General features: G+C 36.4%; 1 protein-coding gene across 7 annotated transcripts in view; it reads left to right on the forward strand.

The window, feature by feature from the left end:
* Nucleotides 1-22,457, forward strand: part of LOC127965891 (polypyrimidine tract-binding protein 3-like) — a 62,435-nt gene that overhangs the window by 8,952 nt on the left and 31,026 nt on the right. For 4 of the 7 annotated variants that reach the window (XM_052566596.1, XM_052566601.1, XM_052566595.1 and 1 more), the window contains exon 2: nt 17,510-17,585. The exons of 2 other annotated variants lie outside the window; for them this stretch is intronic. In XM_052566596.1, the coding sequence (XP_052422556.1) occupies nt 17,561-17,585 (25 nt within the window). In that variant the 5' untranslated portion in view covers nt 17,510-17,560. Of the gene's footprint in view, nt 1-6,705; nt 6,898-17,509; nt 17,586-22,457 lie in introns of those variants that run through there. One more of the 7 variants, XM_052566597.1, reaches the window with a different exon arrangement.

The raw sequence follows: 22,457 nt of genomic DNA on the forward strand, positions 1-22,457 counted from the left end.
CAAGTATTCTATGCATACAAAATATACATACTGCAGAAATACTACAGCATGTGTAGAATGAAAGATTGGTAATATGCTGTTCCGTATATAGTAAAAGTTGCTTCTTGTAACTGGAGGGATGTTTGGGAATGATTCAGTAGTGAAGTATGTGGCAAACACAGCCCAGAGTAAATTACAGGGAGTGGATTTCGAGGGGTTGGCCACGCCAGACACACCCCCGTCTCCCCCAGCGCAAATCCCTTCCAGTCTGCCAAACTCAGGCACAACAGATGCCGTTTGGTTAACCAAAGCATCATGTCTGAAGCCTCAAACAGGTTCGCCCAATTCGCTGAGCTTTCCACTGATGTTTCAGGCTTGTAAAACTCACATCAAATGTCATATGCCCATGTGTTCTATTATCATGCCAATATCCCATTATTCACAAGCATCCAGTATAAAAAAAGAAAGCATGCACTGTCAAAACATGACTCAGCCTGTTGAAAAAACTCATTTTTTCCAAACGCTGCGCTCTCTTAAATGATGGTGGGAAAATCCCAAATGCCTAGTTTTTCTCCATTTTTGGCAGCACTTTAGAGCTACTGCCCCTTTTTTTGCTCTCGCCAAGAGTGCACGCTATTAAACCAGAGATGCTGTCACTGGAAGACTTTCAAATATCCTTCCTAAAACACTTTGCTGACACTATTGAATTTTCTCTGACAAAACAGCAGAGCAATTGACAGGACATTATTGGGTGTCGACTTGACTGAAGAGACCAGTAAGATGGCAATTTCTTTTTCTTCATAACCTGAACACAAAACAAACCATTTCAAACTCTAATTTAAACAAACAAGCATCGTATATAGCTAAATGGTGTTATTGTTTTATTTTTATAAATCAATTAATTTATTCAAAAATACATTATAAATGCATTGCCATATTTATTTTAATAATACAGTATATTGTTCGGTCTCCCAACTATCATCACACCAAGAGTCCTCTCCCCTCCGTCACCCATTTTTTGTGACTTTCATTTTGTGTTGGGTTAATTCTGTGAAGAATGCCACAGTCATATGACTAGAAAATCCTGTTATTTCTTTTACACTTCATATTCCATCATCAGTTCCCGATAACAGTTTTTTTTTTAATTCTGTAAAATCAGTTTGCATTGCCAGAGTCCATCTGTATTTGTATATTTCGTAATGCCTGCAATGTCAGACCTTGAAGGTATTATGAAAAATCTTCTCGCATCTTGCTACTTCATCATTGATCCTGTGGAGTAAATTCGCCAGCGATTTTTGCTATTTCAGCAGATGCCATTCTTCCTTGTCAGCAGTTTATGAGCTCGCAGGCCTTCGGTTGGCCCAGTTGTGGAAGTATTTCAAAACTAAGTTGATTTTCACACTTTCTGGAGAACATTCGGGTTTCGCAGACATGCAGAACTCACTGGCCTGATAAAAAAGGGGTTGGAACTGACCAGTTCTGAATGGTATTAAATTTGTTGTTATGCAGTTGCTAGGGTGTTCTGGGTAATTTCTAGCTGGTTTCCTCCTGACATAAGTCAAAAGAGCCCACCCCTAAGTCTCTACGATATTCTGGTCTCTAGATATGACTCTGGATAATTTTTTTAATAGTTTGTCAACCGCCAGGTGAAAATCCTAAATGTTCATAAGTCGTAATCATAAATTTGCTTTGAAGCATTATTCATATACATAGAATGTATATGTGTGTTGAAATCCCTAACCCTAAGCATGAGTAACGGGACATAGACACCAAGGGTGAAAACTATAAAGTTTTAATTATCGCTCTAATTCCATGTCACAACTATAATGATAACAACACAAAGGACATATATGGTTGGGAATCAGTTTGAAAGTGACTTTTCTAGCTGATGAATGATACAAATATTGCCTGGCAATAAGACTTTAAAGAGCTTGAGTATTTAAAGTGGCAGACGACAAAACTGCAGCGCATGCTTAAAATAAACAGAATGATAATGTTTTTTTTTTCATTAGGATAGCACAGTTTAGATTAGACAGGAAGTGAAGTGGTTGAGAAAGAGTGGGGCGGGATTCAAACTCGGGACACCCGATAAAGCAAACGGTGTTATAAGTCGCCGCACTGCGGTTAATGTTGAGACAAAACGATCATGTTTGAGCTCGTCCATCGGCGCTCGTCCACGGTTCAGCATACTTGGATGCAGCTGTGCACAAGACTGATTTCTTGCAATTCTGTTGTGCTGTTGTTCAGTTTCCTTTGTTGCTCGACTTTAAAACAACAGCCCGGGCCAGTGTTGCCACCTTGTGGACAAACTAATTACTACAAAAACATTTAAGGCTCATTGTGCAAGTTTAGTGTACAGAGTATGTATAAAATCTGTTTGCATGTTCTAATGGTGAAATTTACACTGAAAACATTGTGCACATACCCTATGCTATGCATAAGGCCAACATATAATTTGCAGCATTTAAGTATTCTTGTGACTTGTGTTACACCACAGATAACCTGTTGAGTGTATCTGTCCTTCATGTTGCTCTGTTACCGTAGAGGCTTCAGTATTTTGACTGCTTGGCATTGTTAGCGCTCTGTAGGCATTCTGGTCTCCACTGGCGGCCTGTGTTTTGGTTAGCAGGGCTGGGAGGGCTATTGTTCTACTGTACTCCTGTGTTTCACCCAAAGATCTCCCCCTTCATCCTCACCTCACTTCTCATCTGTGAGGAATGAGAACTATGCAGTGTCCCGGATGAATCTGGATGCCACGTTGCTTTGCCCCATCTTTCTCTCCCGTCCCGTGAGGGAAGGTTTCTTTGCTTTACCTGAATCTTTTAATGGTTTGATTCAACATGTGACTCGCAGCTTGTAATGGTGTTCATGTTTTGAAATGTTTAACTGGCTGGTTAGTTTGTAGATGTTTGGTTATGTCTTCATGAGTTTTTAAGTGGACCAAAAACATTTACTTTAGGGGGTTTTAGATATTAGATTTTTTTTTTTTCTTATTAAAAAAAAAATGTGGTTGTATGTTTACATACAGATACTTTCCACAACAGTGCTACACTGAAGTTTCAAATTTCAGAAATCGTTCCAAAGAAACAGCAAGTACCATTGAATTAAAGGGGAAATTTCTAACACACAGAGACACAAATAGTCATTTCTTGTGAAACATACTCCAATTGTTGTATTTCCAACTTCAATTTTTTATTTATTTACAGTGTGTCACATTCTGGGCTGCGTTTCCCAAAATCGTCGTAAGCCTATCGTAGACCCATTGCCACCAATGGAGCTACAGACAACTTAAGCTTACAATGATTTTGTGAAACGCATCTTTTGCAGCCTCTCACATTTGACACGTTTAAAAAAAGTTCAGCTTTTAAGAAACATTCCCCTTCCCTGCCTCTCATGTCTGGGGAACCCCCAAGTCTCAATGGAATAAATCATCAAAAATAAAATGTCATTTTTACCCTTGTGTTGTTCCAAAAAGAAGATATTTTGGAAAAGACCTCAAGTTCCCTCCCCTCATACAATGAAAGTCAGTAGGGTAGAATGTTGGACCCCATTGACTTTCATTGTTTTTGTCCATACATTCTTCAAAATATCTTCTTTTGTGTTTCACAGAAGAAAGAAAGCCAAACTGGTTTAGAACAACACGAGGGAGAGTATTTTTTTAAAATTTTTTTTAAATTATTGATAGAAATGCAGCTTTCAGTTCTACTTTATAGAGACTAAACATCCAAGTCTCATGTCCAAAAAAAACAAAAAACAAACACAGACTGAGACAAACTGGACTGTCATATTTGTGGATCTCTCTGTAGCCTACAGCATGCAGTGTGTGTTTCTGAGTGCTGGTTATCTGGTTGCAGTGAATTGATGTTGACATGCTCCAGCGTCAGGGTCAGTTTATAAAGCCGGGCTGACAGAACATCTCAGCGTTCTGGTTTCTGCGCTCTCCAGCACAGACGCTGCAGCTCAGGTAAAAGGCAGGCTGGCTTTGATGGGATCATATGGCTGCTCCTATCTGGCCTCACTGTCAGCTGGGCTGGTTTCAGTTCTCTCCTCTTTATTACCTCCCTACAATATTAAAGGGAAATGGACACCGGTCTGGCCCTCGCCACAGTAACATGAGTTTGCAGTTCCTCTTTCTTTTTTTGTCTTGCTCTTATCCGTTCTGTTTTGTTTTTGATAGCGAGACCAAGGTTAGAGCTGAGAGTTTTACTTGTTTTTGGTAGATCTCACAAACACAGGACCAGGTTGCATTTGCATTTTGTATAAAGAAAATTAAACCTGACATTATGTTCCTGACCATTAACAGAGTCTCATAATGCAGTGTAAAAAATGAGGTTTGATTATTGGAGTACATTTTACAGGAAAGTACTATTTCAGTTTGTGTACTTCAAAATGGCATATTTAACTCTTTAACAACTTGGTGTTTCTTTATGATTCTGAAGTTTAATAGCAATTTCTGAGTGAAATTTTTTGAGTTTGAGTTTTTTCGTGTGTGTAATGCCTATTATTTTTAATGAAACTCATCATTAGATTTTTCCTTTTGCCATATTTTTTTGTTTCTTATTTAAATTAGTAAAAACAAAGGCAATACAACAAACACTACCTTGCTTTATTAATACTTTACAATTTAATTAGCATTTGTTGTTTCATTGCATTAATGAGAATGGATATTTTTCTTGCATTATGGGAATGAAAATATATTTTTTCTTTTAGCATACATATGCATCTCTTTTGGAGGAGTAAAAATATCGATGACTCATCTTGCACACAGAGGCGTGTACAATTCATTATCCAATCAAATTTTGTCTAGATTAAGCATGCGCCTCCCTCCTTCCTGACGATATAAAACAGGAAATAAAATCACAGGGTCATGGAAAATAGAAGATGCAATGCAAAATATCCTATATTATTTAATTATTAAAATTTTCATGTTAAGTATACGTTTTTTTTTTTGGCAGGTTTCTCACAAAACATGCCAAAAACGTCAAGAACACAGAGTAGGAAGTGAATACTCATTAGCTGGTGTTGATTAACTTTCCTGTTTTCTCTCAGTTCTGACAGCATCTGAGGTGTGAATGTAGACTGGATGGATATCAGTCCCCGAACTATCCACACAACAGAGAAAATCTAACAAAGGGCCCATAGTTTGAATCCAAGGTCTCTTTTTTTAATACATTTCATCCTGCGTATGATAGTGAACAGCGGAAGACCCCAAACCCTTCCTCCCTTCCTCCCTCCTGGAGGTCTTTCACTGCCCTCCAGAGAGTATTGGCAGGCAAATTTGGGGAGGGTTTGTGTGTAGGAGTGTCTATGAACCACCAAAACAACTTCAGCTCACCTGCATCCTTGAAATACAGAGCGTGCAATTCCTGTGTCAACTTGATTTCTTGTTTTGGGAGGTGCAGTTCATCCAGCTGTCTTCCTGCATTTCAAAGCGAAACACATTATCAATTAAATAAATTATAATTCGGGATCAGGTTATATCTGTGACCCTTTATACAGCCCTGCTTTCCTTTCATCTACTTTTCCGTTTGTACTATATTATCTGTTGTTTGTGTTCAGCGTCACACAGAGTCAGTCGGTGGCTAGTTAATTGGAAAGTTCTGTTAGCTGTGTTTGTCCAGTCGTATCCGGTTACTGACCAGGGGGCCAATCTCAATAATAGATATCATAGACAATGAAGATGGAAAACACACACACACACACACACAGTTATTTACACACAACCCTCTATGTCCTTCGTCCCACACCTACACCAACAGCGATGCAACAAACTGCTAACATTATAATTAACAGAGTTGACCACAGGCTTTAAATTATATTTAATGATTTTGATCCCAGTGCAACATGTCTAAGCAGAACACTTTGTTAAATAATAATAATAATAATTTTTTTGAAGCAATAAAGTAGAATGTTTCCATTGCAGACTATAGTGCTAAGATACTTCTGTTTTAATCGGTGAAGCTGTCTACTATAACTTAAGTGCACGAGTGATGACATGCCACGCTAGGACTAGGAAACAATCTAGCTAGCTAACGCTGAATGAACCAGTTACATTATTTATTTGTGCATTATGCTAGTTTCATGCCTTACCTCCAACTTAAACCCAAGTTGTTTAAACTACAAAAACTGTACAAACCGATATTTGGTATCATATTGTAATTTACTATCATAATCGTAAACACACTAGTTTTGCAGCGCAGAGGTTTATCTTATTTATCTGTAGCGGCTAAAGAATTGGAAGTCTCGCACAGTGACAGGAAATATTGTTGCACAATTCAGACATTGTTTATCTTGTCAACACGTGATTGAAACTACGCAGATAGTTTGGTTGATTCTTAATGGCGTGTCGTTGGCTGTAGTTTGTTTGCAGCGAGTGAACATGAAACCACAGGACAGCTGTTCCCTGCTGTTTCTAGGGAGACTGCTCATCAACCTGTTTCTCTCCGTCTTTTCTTCTGTCTGTTTCCTGTTATGATGCTCGCAGCCTCTCAACAGCGGTATGAGGTTACAGTTTATGATGTTCACTTGTTTGCTTTCGGTTAATAAGTGCGCATACACATTTCTTTTTCTCCTTTCTTTCCACGCACACAGACAGCAACCCGTGTGCATTCCCGCCTCTCTCTCTCTCTCTCTCTCTCACACACACACACACACACACACGCCCATGAAACACCCTCCTCCTCCTCCTCCCTCGGCTCATCTTCCCTTCTGTCCTTCTGTCTGTGTCTCTCGAACCCTCACTGTTCTCTTGAGCTCCTCTGTTTCACTCTTCCCTTCATCCCACATGCACTTCTCTCACTCTCCTCCTCCTTATGCTGTCTCTCTCTATCTCTTTCTGTCTGTCTGTCTCTTTAATTCTCTCTCCCGTCGCTTATGAACACAGGAATACTCTGACTCTATGCTGGAGATGAGTTTAAGGTACAGTTTTGCTTGTGGTGGTGTTATTTTGCTGGCAAACTCTCACATTTAGACTGACTTTTAATAGTCACGGAGGAAAAAAATAGCATTAGTTGTGTGGAAATATGTCTAATTATGTCTAAATGTCATAAACAAGTTGTTATACCATGTTGAAGAATGCTTTGTTTTGGTCTAATATTGACTTTGATATCAGAAATACTCTATACTAATGTAAACTATGCTTATTTAGATATTTGCAAACATTAAGTAAATGTGCAAGTTCCCATAAAATATATTTGAAGACACTGTCATGTGCGCCATTTAAAAAATAGTTTAAAATTTTAGGCATGCAGTTTTTCTTATTACTTGAGAGACTGGGAATCTTTTTTCCTTTGAAAAATTAATGTCATCATTTAAAAGAGATTAGAATAGTGCAAAAACATACTAAAAAGACACTTTCTCCTCTGCATCCATGTGAATTTTACCCTGAGACCTTGATGAAGATTGTAAGATTGATGTTTTTGCTGTTATTTATTTTGTAGTAACAGCAATCTGCGCAGGTGTTTATGAGGATGCATTAAATGTCCTGCTATCTGGACATCGTGTACCTGCATGTGTGGATAGTGGAAAATCATTATGATGCTGGTTGTTTTGACTTAATTTTGAACTGTTTAATGATGTATGGTTAATATATACGTTAAAATTCTTTCTTCTGTACCTTTTTAATATGCAGAGACCGTTGTAAGTGATCCATATGTAGGTCAGTTTCCCTGTAAAGTGTAACAATGTGTCCTTGATGAGGATCATTCACTCTCCTTTTTAGGTGAAATTCAGTTGTTGTTTGGAAGCTCTGGTCACAGATGCATGACTAGACAATCACAATAAAAAGCGAGAGAGAGAAAGAGAGAGGTTAAAACAGTTGCTCAGACAGACTAAACACATGTTCACGCACTCGACACACACAGCGGGGTCTCTCCAAGATAAAACGCAGACGCAGAGAATTAATTCTCCTCCATCATAGTCTGAGAAAGTGAACCCTGTTTGTTCAAAGAAAATTGACTCCACACACCCCTCGTCCCTTTCATGTGTTATACTTACACTCCACAAAATCTATTTCTTCATCTCAATTTTGATCTTGTTAAACCAAACATCCTTTAAAAGACTATTTAAGTTCTAAGCAAACTTGTTTAAAATTATAATTTAAATGTAAATATTCATATCTAAAATTAATGTGTTTATTTAAATATTTAAAATGTATGTGTGTAAAAACTAGTGGTCGACAAGGATGATATATCGGCCGATATTTGGCTTTTTTTGAATATCGATTTGTTATTTTGATGGTGCGCTGGACTTTTATCTTGACACAGTGTTCACACTCTCTCTCTTATTCATCATTGTCATTAACAGTTCTGTCTAATACGAATAGAAGTCTGTTTAATAATCAGATAGAATGGTTAAACAAAGGAATTAATGTATACAAAAAGTATTGTAATGTTTGCTTTTATAATATTATTAATAGAAAGGCGAACATTATAATACTTGTTCGTTTGCCGTCAGCATTAAGCAAATACATAATTTCACAAACCTTGCAGACTGCATGATCACGTTCACTGTGTGACGGTCGGTCCGTGTGAATTGAATGCTTTAAACGTTGTGATTTCAAATGATGCTGTGCTTTATGCATTTGCCCACTTTCATATTCATGTCATTTTCACTATGTGCTGTATATAAAATTAATGTTAGCCTGGCTTTATTTGAAAAATATGATTCCCAGTGCACACAATCTTCCCAGAATAGTGCCATATTGGTTACAGTGATTACTTCCTTTTTAATTATATTTTTATTAAATATTAATTTATTTGTGAAAAATACTTAGTAATCTAAAGTATAAGTATGTTTATTTGACACCTTTATTTATTATTCCAATATCAAATGATTTTAAATTTCTTTTTTTTTTTATTATCGGCTTAAATCGGCTATCAGCCCCATCGTTCCAAGATATCGGCATCAGCTGTCAAAAAAAAAAAAACACAAAAAAAACAACAATATCGGTCGACCACTAGTAAAAACGTGGGCTTGCATATATATATATATATATATATATATATATATATATATATATATATTTGAAAATAAATTTTTCTAAAATTCAATATAAATGCATATTTAAATATATATCTAAAATCCAGTGTGCACATTTGTGTACAAATCAGTATTTTTGTTCATTTAAATATTTATATTAAAAATTCAATGTTTTTTTCAAGTTATGTACTTCTAAAATGCAATAATTAGGTTTTGTTTAATATGTAGATATGTATATCTCAAACTCAATGTAAGTATGAATCTTTGGAATTCAATATTTATGTTTAAATTATTTATATATATATATATATATATATATATATATATATATATATATATATAGTATACACATTTATTTAAATATGTATATTTAAAATTTTACATGTAAACAAATTATTTAACATTTTGTTGAAAGCATAAATTCATGGATGTTCTTGATTAAAACAAGGTTCATGCTTTGTCAATGTGCATGTGAAAAATAAATCCAAACTTTTATAAAATCAAGTCTTAACCTGTAATTTTAACTTGTTTCATGATGTTTAGATACTTTAATTGGAAAAACAAAACTAAAACTACAATGATTGTAGTGCACACTTGATTTCCTTTCATATAGACTGAGCCTTATGCCAAACCCATCCTGCAGGTTTAAACACCTTTATGTTTTACACATCAGTTATTTAATCGCACAGTTGTTTGCCTGCTGTCAATAACACCCTACATTCTTTAACTCTGAGATATTATTGCACAAATTTTGATGCCTGCCTCTGCACGCATGATCCGTAAATCCAATAACTTGAATAACAAGGCCATCAAAGAAGCATCAAATGGCTGAGGAATTATTCACACGTTGCATAATATCTCCGTCAGGAAGGAGATGGTCTGTTGTCTGTCTAACCTCTTTGATATTCATATCAAAATTGCTCGCGCTACAGGAGAACAACGTCAGTCCTGCGTCTCCCTTTAAGCCCAAGCTGGGAGGCCAGGCACTAGTTTAGCTTGTTTTGAGTCGGTCGCATGACGAGATTGATAAAACTAAAGATCATTTGAGCCTGGCGTGCATCCAAACAGCCTGTTCCCTGCCCTAGCCACAAATTCACTCTTCAGTTCCTCAATTTGGTCTGATGGAAAATGTTATCGTCTGGCAATGCTCGTGGTAACAGGGCAATTTGGCAAAGCAAGATGTTGTGGTGAAACCCAGTAGAAGCTGATGACTTGAGACTTGAGGATATTGATTTGTTCGATGTCAGCTGTATGATATTTGTGCCTTTCCAGGGAAGTGGCAGTTTTTCTTTCACCAGCCGACACAGGCAGGTATTTACTGCCTGTTTCAGACAGATGTGTTTAAAATGCCTTTGTTTATAGATGGGCTCAGCGTATGTTTAAGTAATTGCATTATAAACGCTAGATTTGTCTTGTGAATTTTAGCTCTAATTTAGAGCTGTGAGGGCAGTTTGTCCCAATATCCTCCTTGGTGGCATCTTTGGTACTGAATATTACATAATGTGTAGCCTCCCTTTGAAAACACCCCCCACCCACCCCCTCCTGTTTCCATGGTTTTTCTCTATGCTGCTTTCAATATCAAAAACAGCGACCGAGCAGCCCACAGTGTCCATAGGATCAATCGCAGCGTCCAGTTTTGGGTTTTATGCACTGTATTACCATGTTTTGAAATGTTTTTTCAGAATGGTTAATACTTTGTTCTCTGTTGCCATGTGAGTAAAGTGGTTTTGCCAGAGCAATTTTATTGTTCATGAATATTCACCCACTTGTATGACTCTTTCTTCTGTGGGACACAAAAGAAAATATGTAGAAAAATGGTTATGCTGCTCTTTTCCATACAATGAATGAAGGGCTTTGCTTGACAAAGATCCAAAAATTATATATATATGATATATGTTGACATAAAATCCATATTGCAGTGTGCTGTCAATCAGACAGGCTGCAGTTAAATTAATATATGCACCAAAAAGTTTTGACCATTTACTGAAAAGCATACTAATATTTTTATTTAATTGCAAACACATGTATCAAATGAGAGGTTTCCCTGTATATTTTACAGCATTGGTTAGCAGAGATTTTTTTTTATTTTCTGTGTCAGTATCGGTGCATCTCTAAAGGGTATACCAGATCTTGACAACTCAAGCCCCTGATTCAGTTTCATTGTATGGCAAAGAGCAGCATGAGCATTTTTCTAAATATCTCCTATTGTGTTACACAGAAGACATATACATATATATACATACATATTTTTTATTTTTATGCATATATGCTATGCTCATTGGTTCTCATTTGTCTTGTTACCAAACATCTTGCACCAAGTGTTAGTAAAGTGAGGTTGAGTAAATTACAACTTTCATTCTTGGGTGAACTGTTTCTTTAAGAAAAGCTCTTGTGTTTGTTTTTAGTCGACACCCTTTTTTTTCCCCAGCAATACCCTGATGCTGCGTGTCAAAACAATAGCTTGTCCACACTTAAAAGATCCTGCAGATAACCTCCAGCAGTGTGCTCTCTAGATTAATGAACGGTGAAAATTGCACTTTTATATTATTAACTTCTGCAACCCGGACAACCTGATTTCATTTTCTCTGCCCGTTAATTACAGAATATCCCCCAGCCAGGCTTAAAAACGATCAAACCATTATTAACTATCTTTAAAGCCTTGTCTTCTTTTCCGCTCCATTTTAAAAAGATCATTTTAAAGTTTTAATTTCCCCACCAGATTTTTTTCAACAGCCCGTCTTATTAATGATAACATTAAGCAGCAAGAAGTAGCGGCTTTTTGTTTGTTGTCTTGGAAATAATGTCTCTCCTTTCAAGAAAACCAGTCACACCTGCACATATTCATTTGCATTAGCACCCAAAGCTTTTGTTTAGCGAATGCTCAGAGAGATAAACAAGAAAGATGCATTTAGTAATTAATTTAGCGAAGTATAAACCCAGATGAAAACAAACTATACAACTTGCAGTGATGGCTGACACTGTGAATCTCTTGAAAACATGTCCAGGATACATTTTACCTCAAAATAATAATAATAAATAGTAATAGTTTGTTTTAACAGGCTTCAAATGAAGCCTATTCATGACATTACTTTCAGGACGATGAAACTCATTATAGCTCATATTCTCATTACAGTAATGATTCAAGAGTGTTGTTTTTAAGTTTATTCCTAATAGTGATTTTCTTTACTGTAATACCAAAGCTTATCATTAAGGATGGCCTTATTAATTACTCACCCTCGTGTCCTTACAAACCTTTGAGACCTTTGTTCATCTTCAGAACACAAATTAAAGGGCGGTGAAATGCTCGTTTTCACTCAATATCCTGTTAATCTTGAGTACCTATAGAGTAGTACTGAATCCTTCATGACTCCAAAAAGTCTTTAGTTTTATTATATTCATAAGAGAAAGATAGTCTGTACCGATTTTTCCCGGAAAAACACGACCGGCTGGAGGCGTGACGTGTGGGCGGAGCTAAAGAATCACGAGTGCCAGTAGGCTTTTGCGTTGAGAGCGTTTGGAAACTGTGACGAAAAACACATCCAAAACAAACCACGACTAACAATCAGATTCAGCCGTTTATTTATGATCCAGAATCAGATCCAGAGGCTGAAACTGAACGAGAGCAGCAGCAGCAGCGGGGCTCGAACCGGGGTCTCCGGCATGGGAGGGGACGCACTAACAAGAAGGCAGAGATATTTGAAGCAGTTTTACTCACCGCCTGCGGTTCCAACACACGATCATGACTCGTTTTCGTTGGGATTGCATCATCCTTAAGAAATAAACGATATGCAAATCCATCGTCAAACTGGGCCTTGTTTGTAAAACAAGCATCTTCGAAATGCAGGGAACAAACACAAACACTTGCACAACTCCGTTGATGCTCTGTAAAAATAAACTCCATCCACTGGTCCCTTAATGCTGGTTTTTTTTTTTTTGGTAATCTGTGCAGGGTTGTCTTGCCCTGGCAACCAAAAACACACTTCTTTTGTGATATTTCGCGACGCTCTCCCTCTGATCAGTGAATCGCTCTGATCAGTGAAATGTCTGTGCTCAGCCTCACTACACGGGAGCGCGCGCTCCTTCGCTCTTCCGGCAGAAGTGCCTTAGGACCCATATAAGGAAATTCCGCTCCATCTAACGTCACACAGAGCCATACTCGAAAAAAGCTTTCCGAAACTTGTGACAAACCGGAAGGAGTATTTTGGGAACAAAAATACTCCTTCAAACGTACAACTTAATTTTTGAAACTTTGTCCATGTTTAGCATGGGAATCCAACTCTTTAACAGTGTAAAAAACTCAGTATGCATGAAATAGCATTTCACCCCCCCCAAAGATATTTTTGATGAAATCCGAAGGCCCAGAAATGTAGTAAGAACATTACTAAAATAGTCCATGCGACAAACCGTAATTTTTTCAAGCAGAGGAATGCACACACATGCGTCGCGGTATTTCCCGTGAATGCAGAAGAGAAGAGTTGTTGAATTAAGTTGTTTTTATTTGTTTGTTTACTTTTGTGTTCCGAAAATGAACAAAGGTCTTACGTGCTTGGAACGACGTGAGGGGGAGTAATTAATGAAACAATTTACATTTTTGGACGAACTATTTTTGGTGCTCAAGGTCTTTAAAGTCTAGTTGATTCTGATTGCCTGGTATTTTTTTTTTTTATTGTTCTTTAGCTGAAATAAAAACAAAACTATCTGAAAATGTTTCCATCGCTGTTGTTCCTTGGTTGTTATCATAGATTTAACTATTTTCATAGAATTCTATAATATATAACTATAATAATATTGTTATCGTTATTGTGCTTGGTGTGAACAGTTTACGTATAAATCTTATGTTTGCTGATGCACTGAACTTTTGTTATACCTAGTGTGGATTAGGTTTTTGTAATAACAAAGTTTCAGCTTATAATAAAAAAAAAATATATGGTTTTTGGTATCGTTTTAGTTAGCATGCCTTTCATATTGAATTTTGTTGCATTGGGAATTCTTCTGATGTAAATATATCACCAAGACAAAATCGCTAGCTGGCTGACATAGATGACAGTAAAGTAATGAGTGTTGTTGTGTTACGGTAATGACTACTCCAGGGAAATGTGACTAATTGTCATAAATATAATGTGAGAAATAATACAACAGATCTTAGTGAGGCTGAAAATTGCTTCATGTTCTAATGCAAAATATAATTGATTAGGTCTTTCATTTCATTTTAGTCTGAAGTGTGACCTTTTGATCCTTTTGGGTTTCTATATTTGCATCCTTTCTTGACGTACGTAGGAGCTCTATTTATATCACGTCAAGTAAATACTGTGATGACCATTTCTCTAAAAATATCTGGTGATGAATTATTTAGAAAATCCAACACTCATTATTTCGAGAGGACATTATTGAAGTCAAAAACGTCCATTTCTATAAAGAGTAGCGCTCTGGTTTATTATACAGAATTCGAGGCTGATGAGAGAATGCCAGTGAAAGGATTTAATTGCAATCAGACCTCGCTCTCTCAGTCTCTGCCCTCGACTAATTAAAGACACTCAACTATAACGATGGCGGAGTGGGAAAATGGCATGGTGGAGTTGGCGAGGGCGGGGCCGAGTGACCTGCCCTGACCCTAAGAGGGTGTGTTCAGAGAAATGGTGATTATGAAGCGGGCGCTGAGCATCAGTGTCGTGTTTCATCACCCTCAGCCCATCTCAGTGCACAAAATGTCACAGGCATCAGAGAGGGGCTTAGCTGTAAAGGGTAAAGAGATTCTATAATTTTTGTTCCTTTTTTTCCTTCTTTTTGCATATTCATACTCTGCTTTTTTTAGACACAATTCAAATGAGTCCAGGCAAAGATAAGCGCTGTGTTCTTTCCTGGTAGGCTGAGGTGACTGTAATGCACCAATAGGGAGATGGCATGGATGTGGCTCCGCCTGTGAAGCAAGCTCTGCCTTCCAACAACACCTAGCTGAGTTGAATAACACAAACGATAGAGCGAGCGGCTGCTGTGCTGCATTCAGACCTGCTGCGTGCATCACACATGACCTTGTGCATGAACTCATTATTAATAAGAGCTACAAACTGCCTCAAATCGTTTACATTGGCAGTAGATCTCAAATGTCTGCTTTGGCTGCACTTTATAGTTTTTTTTCCCTAATTATATGCATGAGAGGTTTGGCCTGCAAATACCTGTTGACCATTTGTGACACTGGACCACAAAACCAGTCATAAGAATACATTTTTTTAAACTGAGAAAGCTTTTCGTTGATGTATGGTTTGTTAGGATAGGGCAATCTTTGGCTGAACAAGAACAAGATACTGAGAAAATCGCAAATTAAAGTTGTCCGAAAGAAGTACTTAGCAATGCATATTACAAATCAAAAATTACGTTTTGTTTTATTTACGGTAGGAAATTTACAAAATATCTTCATGGAACCTGATCTTTACTTAATATCCTAATTATTTTTGTCATAAAATTAAAATGTATAATTTTGACATACAAAGTTATAAATATTTTTGGCTAGTGCTACAAATATACCCCAGTGACTTAAGACTGGTTTTGTGGTCCAGGGTAACATTTTTTTACAGTGGCTGTGTTTCGATTTTTGGGATTTGGCATTTTATTGATTTAGACTGTGAGAGACAGGAAACAAGGGTGGAGGGGCGAATTGGATCAGGAAATGACCCAACCTGGATTCTAACACAAGTCTCCCACATACACAACATGTCGAAGCACATGCTGTACCCATCAGGCCATGCCTCTGACCTTTTGTAGCAGTTATTTCTGAATATAATATTAGTCAAGGCTTCTCGCAGCAAAATCAGTTGTACTAATCCGTTTATTAAATTGTTTGTACATTTAACTAACTCGTTCCCTCGGTTTACTAAATTGTTTGTAACTTTACTAACTTGTTCTCTCGGTTTACTAAATTTGTTTGTACGTTTAACTAACTCGTTCCCTCGGTTTACTAAATTGTTTGTACGTTTACTAACTTGTTCTCTCGGTTTACTAAATTGTATGTTTTACTAACTCGTTCCCTCGGTTAGTAAATTGTTTGTACGTTTTACTAACTCATTCCCTCGGTTTACTAAATTGTTTGAACGTTTTACTAACTCATTCCCTCGGTTTACTAAATTGTTTGAACGTTTTACTAACTCGTTCCCTCGTTTACTAAATTGTTTGAACGTTTTACTAACTCGTTCCCTCGGTTTACTAAATTGTTTGTACGTTTTACTAACTCATTCCCTCGGTTTACTAAATTGTTTGTACGTTTTACTTACTCGTTCCCTCGTTTTAGTTAAATCACGCACACAAAATAATAATTTGTTTTACTTCCTGTCCGCATTCTCATAAACTAATGTAGATTCCATGCAGAGCTGCAAGGCTTTTGCCTCTATTTCATTCCCAACTCAAAATGAAACTCAATTAAAGTGTCTCTGTAACAGTTTTATGAGAATACAGACAGGAAGCAGAACAAATTATATTACTCACATGATATACGTAAAACAATGGAAATAAATTATTATATAGAGTGCATGATTTACTTACACAGAGGTAACAAATTAGACAATCGCACAATTTACCTTATTTTTCCCCCTGCATGTCATGTGCGGGCCTCATTATTAACTAAAACTTATATTTTTTATTAATTAAAAAAAAACACAAATAAAATATAAATATTAGATGGAAATTGATGGAGAAGGAATAAGTTTATTTTGAAGTACTTAAATCACTAAAACTTAAACTTAAACAAAATCACCAAAACATAACCTGAAATTAAAATAACTAATTCAAAATATTAGTAAATAGTATAAAAGTGTATAAATAGTATTAAAACAACACTGTTTTATACAAATATTGAATTGCCCAAAATAGCTCTTTTTAAAACAAGTAAACCAAACCTAAAATGTCTAAATTCTGCAAATTCTTTATCGTCTAGCACAAAAACTCTAACATGGTCACAAAAAAAGCTCTAAAATTAGAAACCGGCAAGAAGACAATTACAACAGTATTCCCTGAGCTGTAAGTGCCTCGCACAGGAAATGCAACACAAATGGAGACATTTCCTCTCAAGGTTGGCTATCTGAAGGCAGCATCACATGCCAGCCATCTTATAGCTGAATAGATTCTTGATCCGCCCACCTCGCAGACAATTTGCAGCTAATGGATGCATTTGTGTGCTTGTTAAACATCGTCCTCAAGGAATTGATGCGCTGCTGAAATTTCCCTTCTGCACTGAAAACAGTCCTTTAATGCGCCACGGGGGCTTTCGATTGGTTTTGTGTACTTGTCACAGAGGTCTGTGTCATTAACTCCCAGATAATCTCACCATCTGAGTATGGTGAGGAAATAAGAATTTTGTTTTGGAATACATTTTAATTTATTCCCTTTTTTTTGTAATATCGCTTAATCATGGTTGATTTTACAGGTTTGAATTGGATACTGCAAAATATTTACATCCAAATTTTGGCATGATAGGTGGTTTTTAGGGTATGGGTGGTTTCTCATATTTGTTCAGATTCCCACTTGTCATTTTGACCGAAACTTTCATATTCGTGTGTTTCAGTGGGCATCTGGAGAGCCTCCTGTTTCCGCCTCCTCGTGTTGCTTTACTACCATGAGCAGTTCCACTCCATCCACAGGTACTGTTTGTTCCTCAACATCACTTCCATTTTAGAGATGACTTGGCCTTTTTGTTGAATTATTCATGCGAGGTTTTACGTTCATTTAGTTCAGCCAAATGAAATAAGTTCACAGTTGACGCCAAATGTGTTTTCATAATCTTTCATTAAAATTGAATAACTTTGCCCGCCTCTGAAATTACATTGCTTTTCTGTTAATGTAACAAAGGGTATACAAGTGAGACAAAACAATACTTTATTCTGACTGGTGACAACACTGTACGGTATAATGAGCGCTATTGACGTTCCAGGCAATTGATTTCCTACATAGCGGCTGTGCTAGTTTACTTACAAAGTGAAATAATTAGAACTCAAATCAATATTTCATGCCTATTTATTTATTTTCCATGTGAGTGATAAGCTGGATGATGTACACTACAATCAACCGTTCATTATCACCTAAACATCCGTTTTGCCTTGGGGTCCTGATTAACCTATAGAGGTATATTTTGCAATAATGACAAACAGACTGTTAATGATCCCTTATGTTTAAGCCAGGTATGCTATGAATATGAATGATACGTTCAGAAATCTTATAAAAGTAAGAAAAGTTAATGAAGTTTTAGCAAACGCTGTTTCATGTCGACACTCTTCATACTTTTTCATGTGAAGTGTAAAGCAGCGTACTCAAACTTGGCATCTGAATTTTAAAGATTTGCAAACGGATGAATTTGCGCCTACAGTTGTTTTGATGTAAAAAAATAATAATAGTAATGATCATAATATCTTAAGTCTTAAGTTAAATTCAATCACTGTTATGGACAGTGGCTTCTAAAAATCATACTGGCACATAATGTATTATTAAACGAAATTGTTATAGCTTTTTAACAGCAGTGAAAACTAACTCTTCATTGATCAATGGTGAAATGGTTGGCGAGAGTATAAGCTGTTATTTGAGAATCTGAATGGAGATAAAATGGAGGGCAGAGTGAAATGACCCCATCATCTGCTCCCCATCTTCTCTGTCTTTCTCTCGCTCACTCATCCTCCCCCTGGTAAACAATAATCCTTAATATGTTGTTGCGCTTTGGAAGGGGAAACAGTGGCTCTATTATTTTGGAAGTTTAAAGTGGGATGACCAGGGATAGCCTCCGGACAGCTTCTATATTTTGATATTTTCTGCTTCTCATGAAAGCTGCACAGCGAGCGCTTTTAGACGTGCTTGGCATTTTAGTGATCTGGCGAAATAATTGCAAAATGATGGCTTTAAATGTGGTCTAGTGTTGAATGGCTGGTATGATTTGCAGATGCATGTTGTGCTGAAACGAATACAAAAAGGAACAGAGATGCTAGTATTGTTGTGAAGATCAAGGTTTGCGCTTCTCTATGAAGTATTGCCGTTTCTGGCATTTCCCGTGAATCATTGCATTTCCTTGATGTGGTCATCATGGTATAGTCAATCTTTTTTGCTTTATTGTTTGAGTTTGAGACCGAATCACCAAAGACAGAAGGCAGAATTCGAGTGCAAGAAAGTATTTTGTAGTATTTAATGTTTTGAATACCTAGGTTTTGTCTAGCCTGGTTAAATGCCATTATTTTTATATTACATATATGATAAGTATAAATATTATTTCTATTCATTATGTAATGTTTTATACATTTTAGAATTATATTGAAACATATTTAAATTATTTGTACTTTTAAAAAAAATACATTTGTTTATTATAAATAAAATAACTTAATAACTGAATCATTTGGCCTTTTTTAGGCACAATTGTATTAAATGTATACTATATTAATGTTGTACAAAAATGTATGATTTTAAAAAAGAAAAAGAAAAATAAGAATGAAGGTCCACTCCTAAACTGTGCACAACACGTATGAGTGAGATTGTACTAATTTATAAAAATTCACCAAAATGTAGTCACGAATTGCCATGAAAGTCTGTTTGAACTTTCCTTTGTCAGTTTCTAAATCTACTGCCAGCTTTATCAATGGATAATGCACTTTTTTTCTCTTTTCAAATATTATTTTGTGTTTTATGTTTGTGTTTTATTACCAGCCAAAGGTGGATTAATGGTCTTATTTGGTTTATCTGGTCAAAACAGACCTGCCTAACCAGCTTTGTCAGGCTTGGAGATCAGCTAACCAAATTTAGCCCAATTTGTTCTGGCACTGAATTCTACATTGAATTGAATTTGACCCTCATATTTCTCTCTGTACTGGAGTCAGCGGTATCATTGTTTGGGTTTCTTGACGCGAAACGGCCTTCTCCGTACAACATGGTTATTGCTACGCAAAACTGGAGCCATAACAAAGCTGACCATGAGCCTTTGTGCTGATAGCTCAATCTAGCTAGCCCACATCAAGGTCAGTACAGTCCCTGCTGTTTAAAACTGATCAACATAGTTTTAAATAATTGTATTCTTTAATAAAATGCTATTAATTTGACTAGGTGTCTTTACTTTTCCCTGAACACTTTTGATTAAAACGATGCTGTTCAACGAAAATCTTTTAAATATTTTCAAGCATTTAAACATATTTTCTTCTATATATTTCAGTCCAAAACATGCATTAACGTCACAAATAAAGAAAGAAAATTGTTGTCTAATGTGTGCATATAACATATTTCAGTACAATTCAGAGAGAAATATACTTTACAAACAGATAATATAGATATAAAAATAAACATTAAATAAAAACATTATTAATTCATTATAAATCTAGTTTTTAATAGGCTATCCACGGTTTCATTGAGCCTGTATTTTCTTGCCTCTGATACAGTTTGAAATATATTTTGGTATATATTTTCTATTTTAAAATATATTTAATTGAATTTCACTGTTTGCAACATATATGACTTATATAAATGACCCTACTAAACAAAGTTTAGTTTGTTAGTCTAGTTAGTTGAGTTGAGTTTATTCCCCCCCAGCCGTGATCCTGCAGTCACTGCTTTTTCCTGCGGCTGTAGTTTATGAACTCCTGTGCATCAGAGCCTGCGATCTGAAAAGCATGTAGGACCAGATCCTTTTTCCCATGTGAAGCAAACCTTGTGTTCCGGCACATCAAGCATATGAGAGCCCAAAGGCTTGGAGTCGTTCCACCTTGGCAAACACATGCACACTTGATTGCTGTCTACTGGGACCACTCTGCCAGAACAATACAAGAGCATTTCTGCTCTGTCAAACCTGACATACTCCCTCTTGCTCCAGGCAAAGTTGACAGTACAGCCCTTAACCATGAGCTAAAGCTGGTCAGACATGTTTGACTGGGCTTTGGGTGTGTGTGTGTGTGTGTGTGTGTGTGTGTGTAAGTGTGTAACCAGCCTTTATCAAACTGAACTCTACAGTACTCTATTCTTACTCTAGCGCGTGATGGATCATAAACGATCTGACTTTTCATTGGATGTGGTTGTGACAAAGTGACAGGCAGGTGGAAAGGTGCAAAGGTAACGCTTGCGGTGAAGCACGGCATTCCAGGAATGTTAGATATGGGAATTGTTGATGGGAAGTCACAGAGAGCTCGGAGGGCGAACAGCATTCCCTGAATTCTGTGGTGTCCTAGCAGCAGTTTTACTGTAGTGGGATTCACTGAATTAACAGTGACAGCGAGGGAAAGATTCTTCTCTAGTCTCTCGGGTGATGCATAGACAAATATCATGGAAATTGGATGCTTGCTGCAAACAGGTAATGCTGCGCTGGAGAAATCCTGCCGTCCGCAGAACAACTTCCTCATGCTTTTTTGCTTGATTTTAATGTTTGTCTACTTTTTTGGAGTTGTTTGTATATTGTAATGACACCTCTTCAGGCAAACTAAAAGGTAAATGTATCTGTATTCTAACTCTAGTAATTCTGAGTAGTTTTAAGTCTGAACCGATTTTAACCCATCTCATATGACAGAATGTGAAAAGAAATGTGCAGTGAAGCTTGCAGTAACAATATCATTGGGCCGAGACCATGAAAAAACTACCATCAAAAAAATTGGTCGATAACTCTCTTATGATCACCAGGCATGATTTTAATAAAATTCCAATGAAACAGTAATTTCGTTAAATATTGTCACAGCACTCACGTTATTGCTCTTTTTTTGGTTTTGATTGCTTCTGTTGACCTCACTTTGGATAAAAGCATCTGCTAAATGACTATATATTTTAAATATAGTAAATAATGTTAATACACGTTTTCTATTGAAATTTTCAGAAATCATTCTTTTATGATGATTAGGGTTCAGTTATCTAAAAAGTATTCATTTCATTCAATCATTGAATCAGTCAGTCAAAGAAATAATACAAATATAGATCATTATAATATTTTTTATTTATGTCATTTTAAATGTTATTTTCAATTCTTGCTTCAAACACTGATTTAGCTAAGTTTGCAAATGAGACATTTAAAATTTTGGTCATGCTTTACTTGGGGAGTAATTCTCCCTACTAACTATTAACCAAGATTTGCCTCAAATGATTTAATTAAGGTATTTGTTAAATTTGGTGTGGGATTGGTTCATGCAAAATAAGGCATTAATATGTGCTTTATAAACACTAATAAACAGCCAATATGCTAGTAATATGCGTGCTAATAAGCAACTTGTTAGTAGAGATAATTGGTCCTTAGACTAAAATGTTACCAAATTTTGTCATGCTGAATTAATGTATGAAATTTCACAATCCATCCTGTGCACTGAGTTTACATATGGCCATTGAATTTCAAAGATTCGGTTTACTCATTTCCTCTTGAAAAGCCTGTGGCATATTCGATCCAGGGATGGTTCCTTTAATCACATTAAACACACAATAAGATTTGTTAACGGCACAATGAGATGAATCGCCTTGGTGAAGCCAGATGCCTTGATAGGTCATGTGTATGGTCACCATGGTAACACAGAGTCATT

The sequence above is a fragment of the Carassius gibelio genome, chromosome B10 (genome assembly GCF_023724105.1).
Source record: "Carassius gibelio isolate Cgi1373 ecotype wild population from Czech Republic chromosome B10, carGib1.2-hapl.c, whole genome shotgun sequence".
Lineage (NCBI taxonomy): Eukaryota > Metazoa > Chordata > Actinopteri > Cypriniformes > Cyprinidae > Carassius > Carassius gibelio.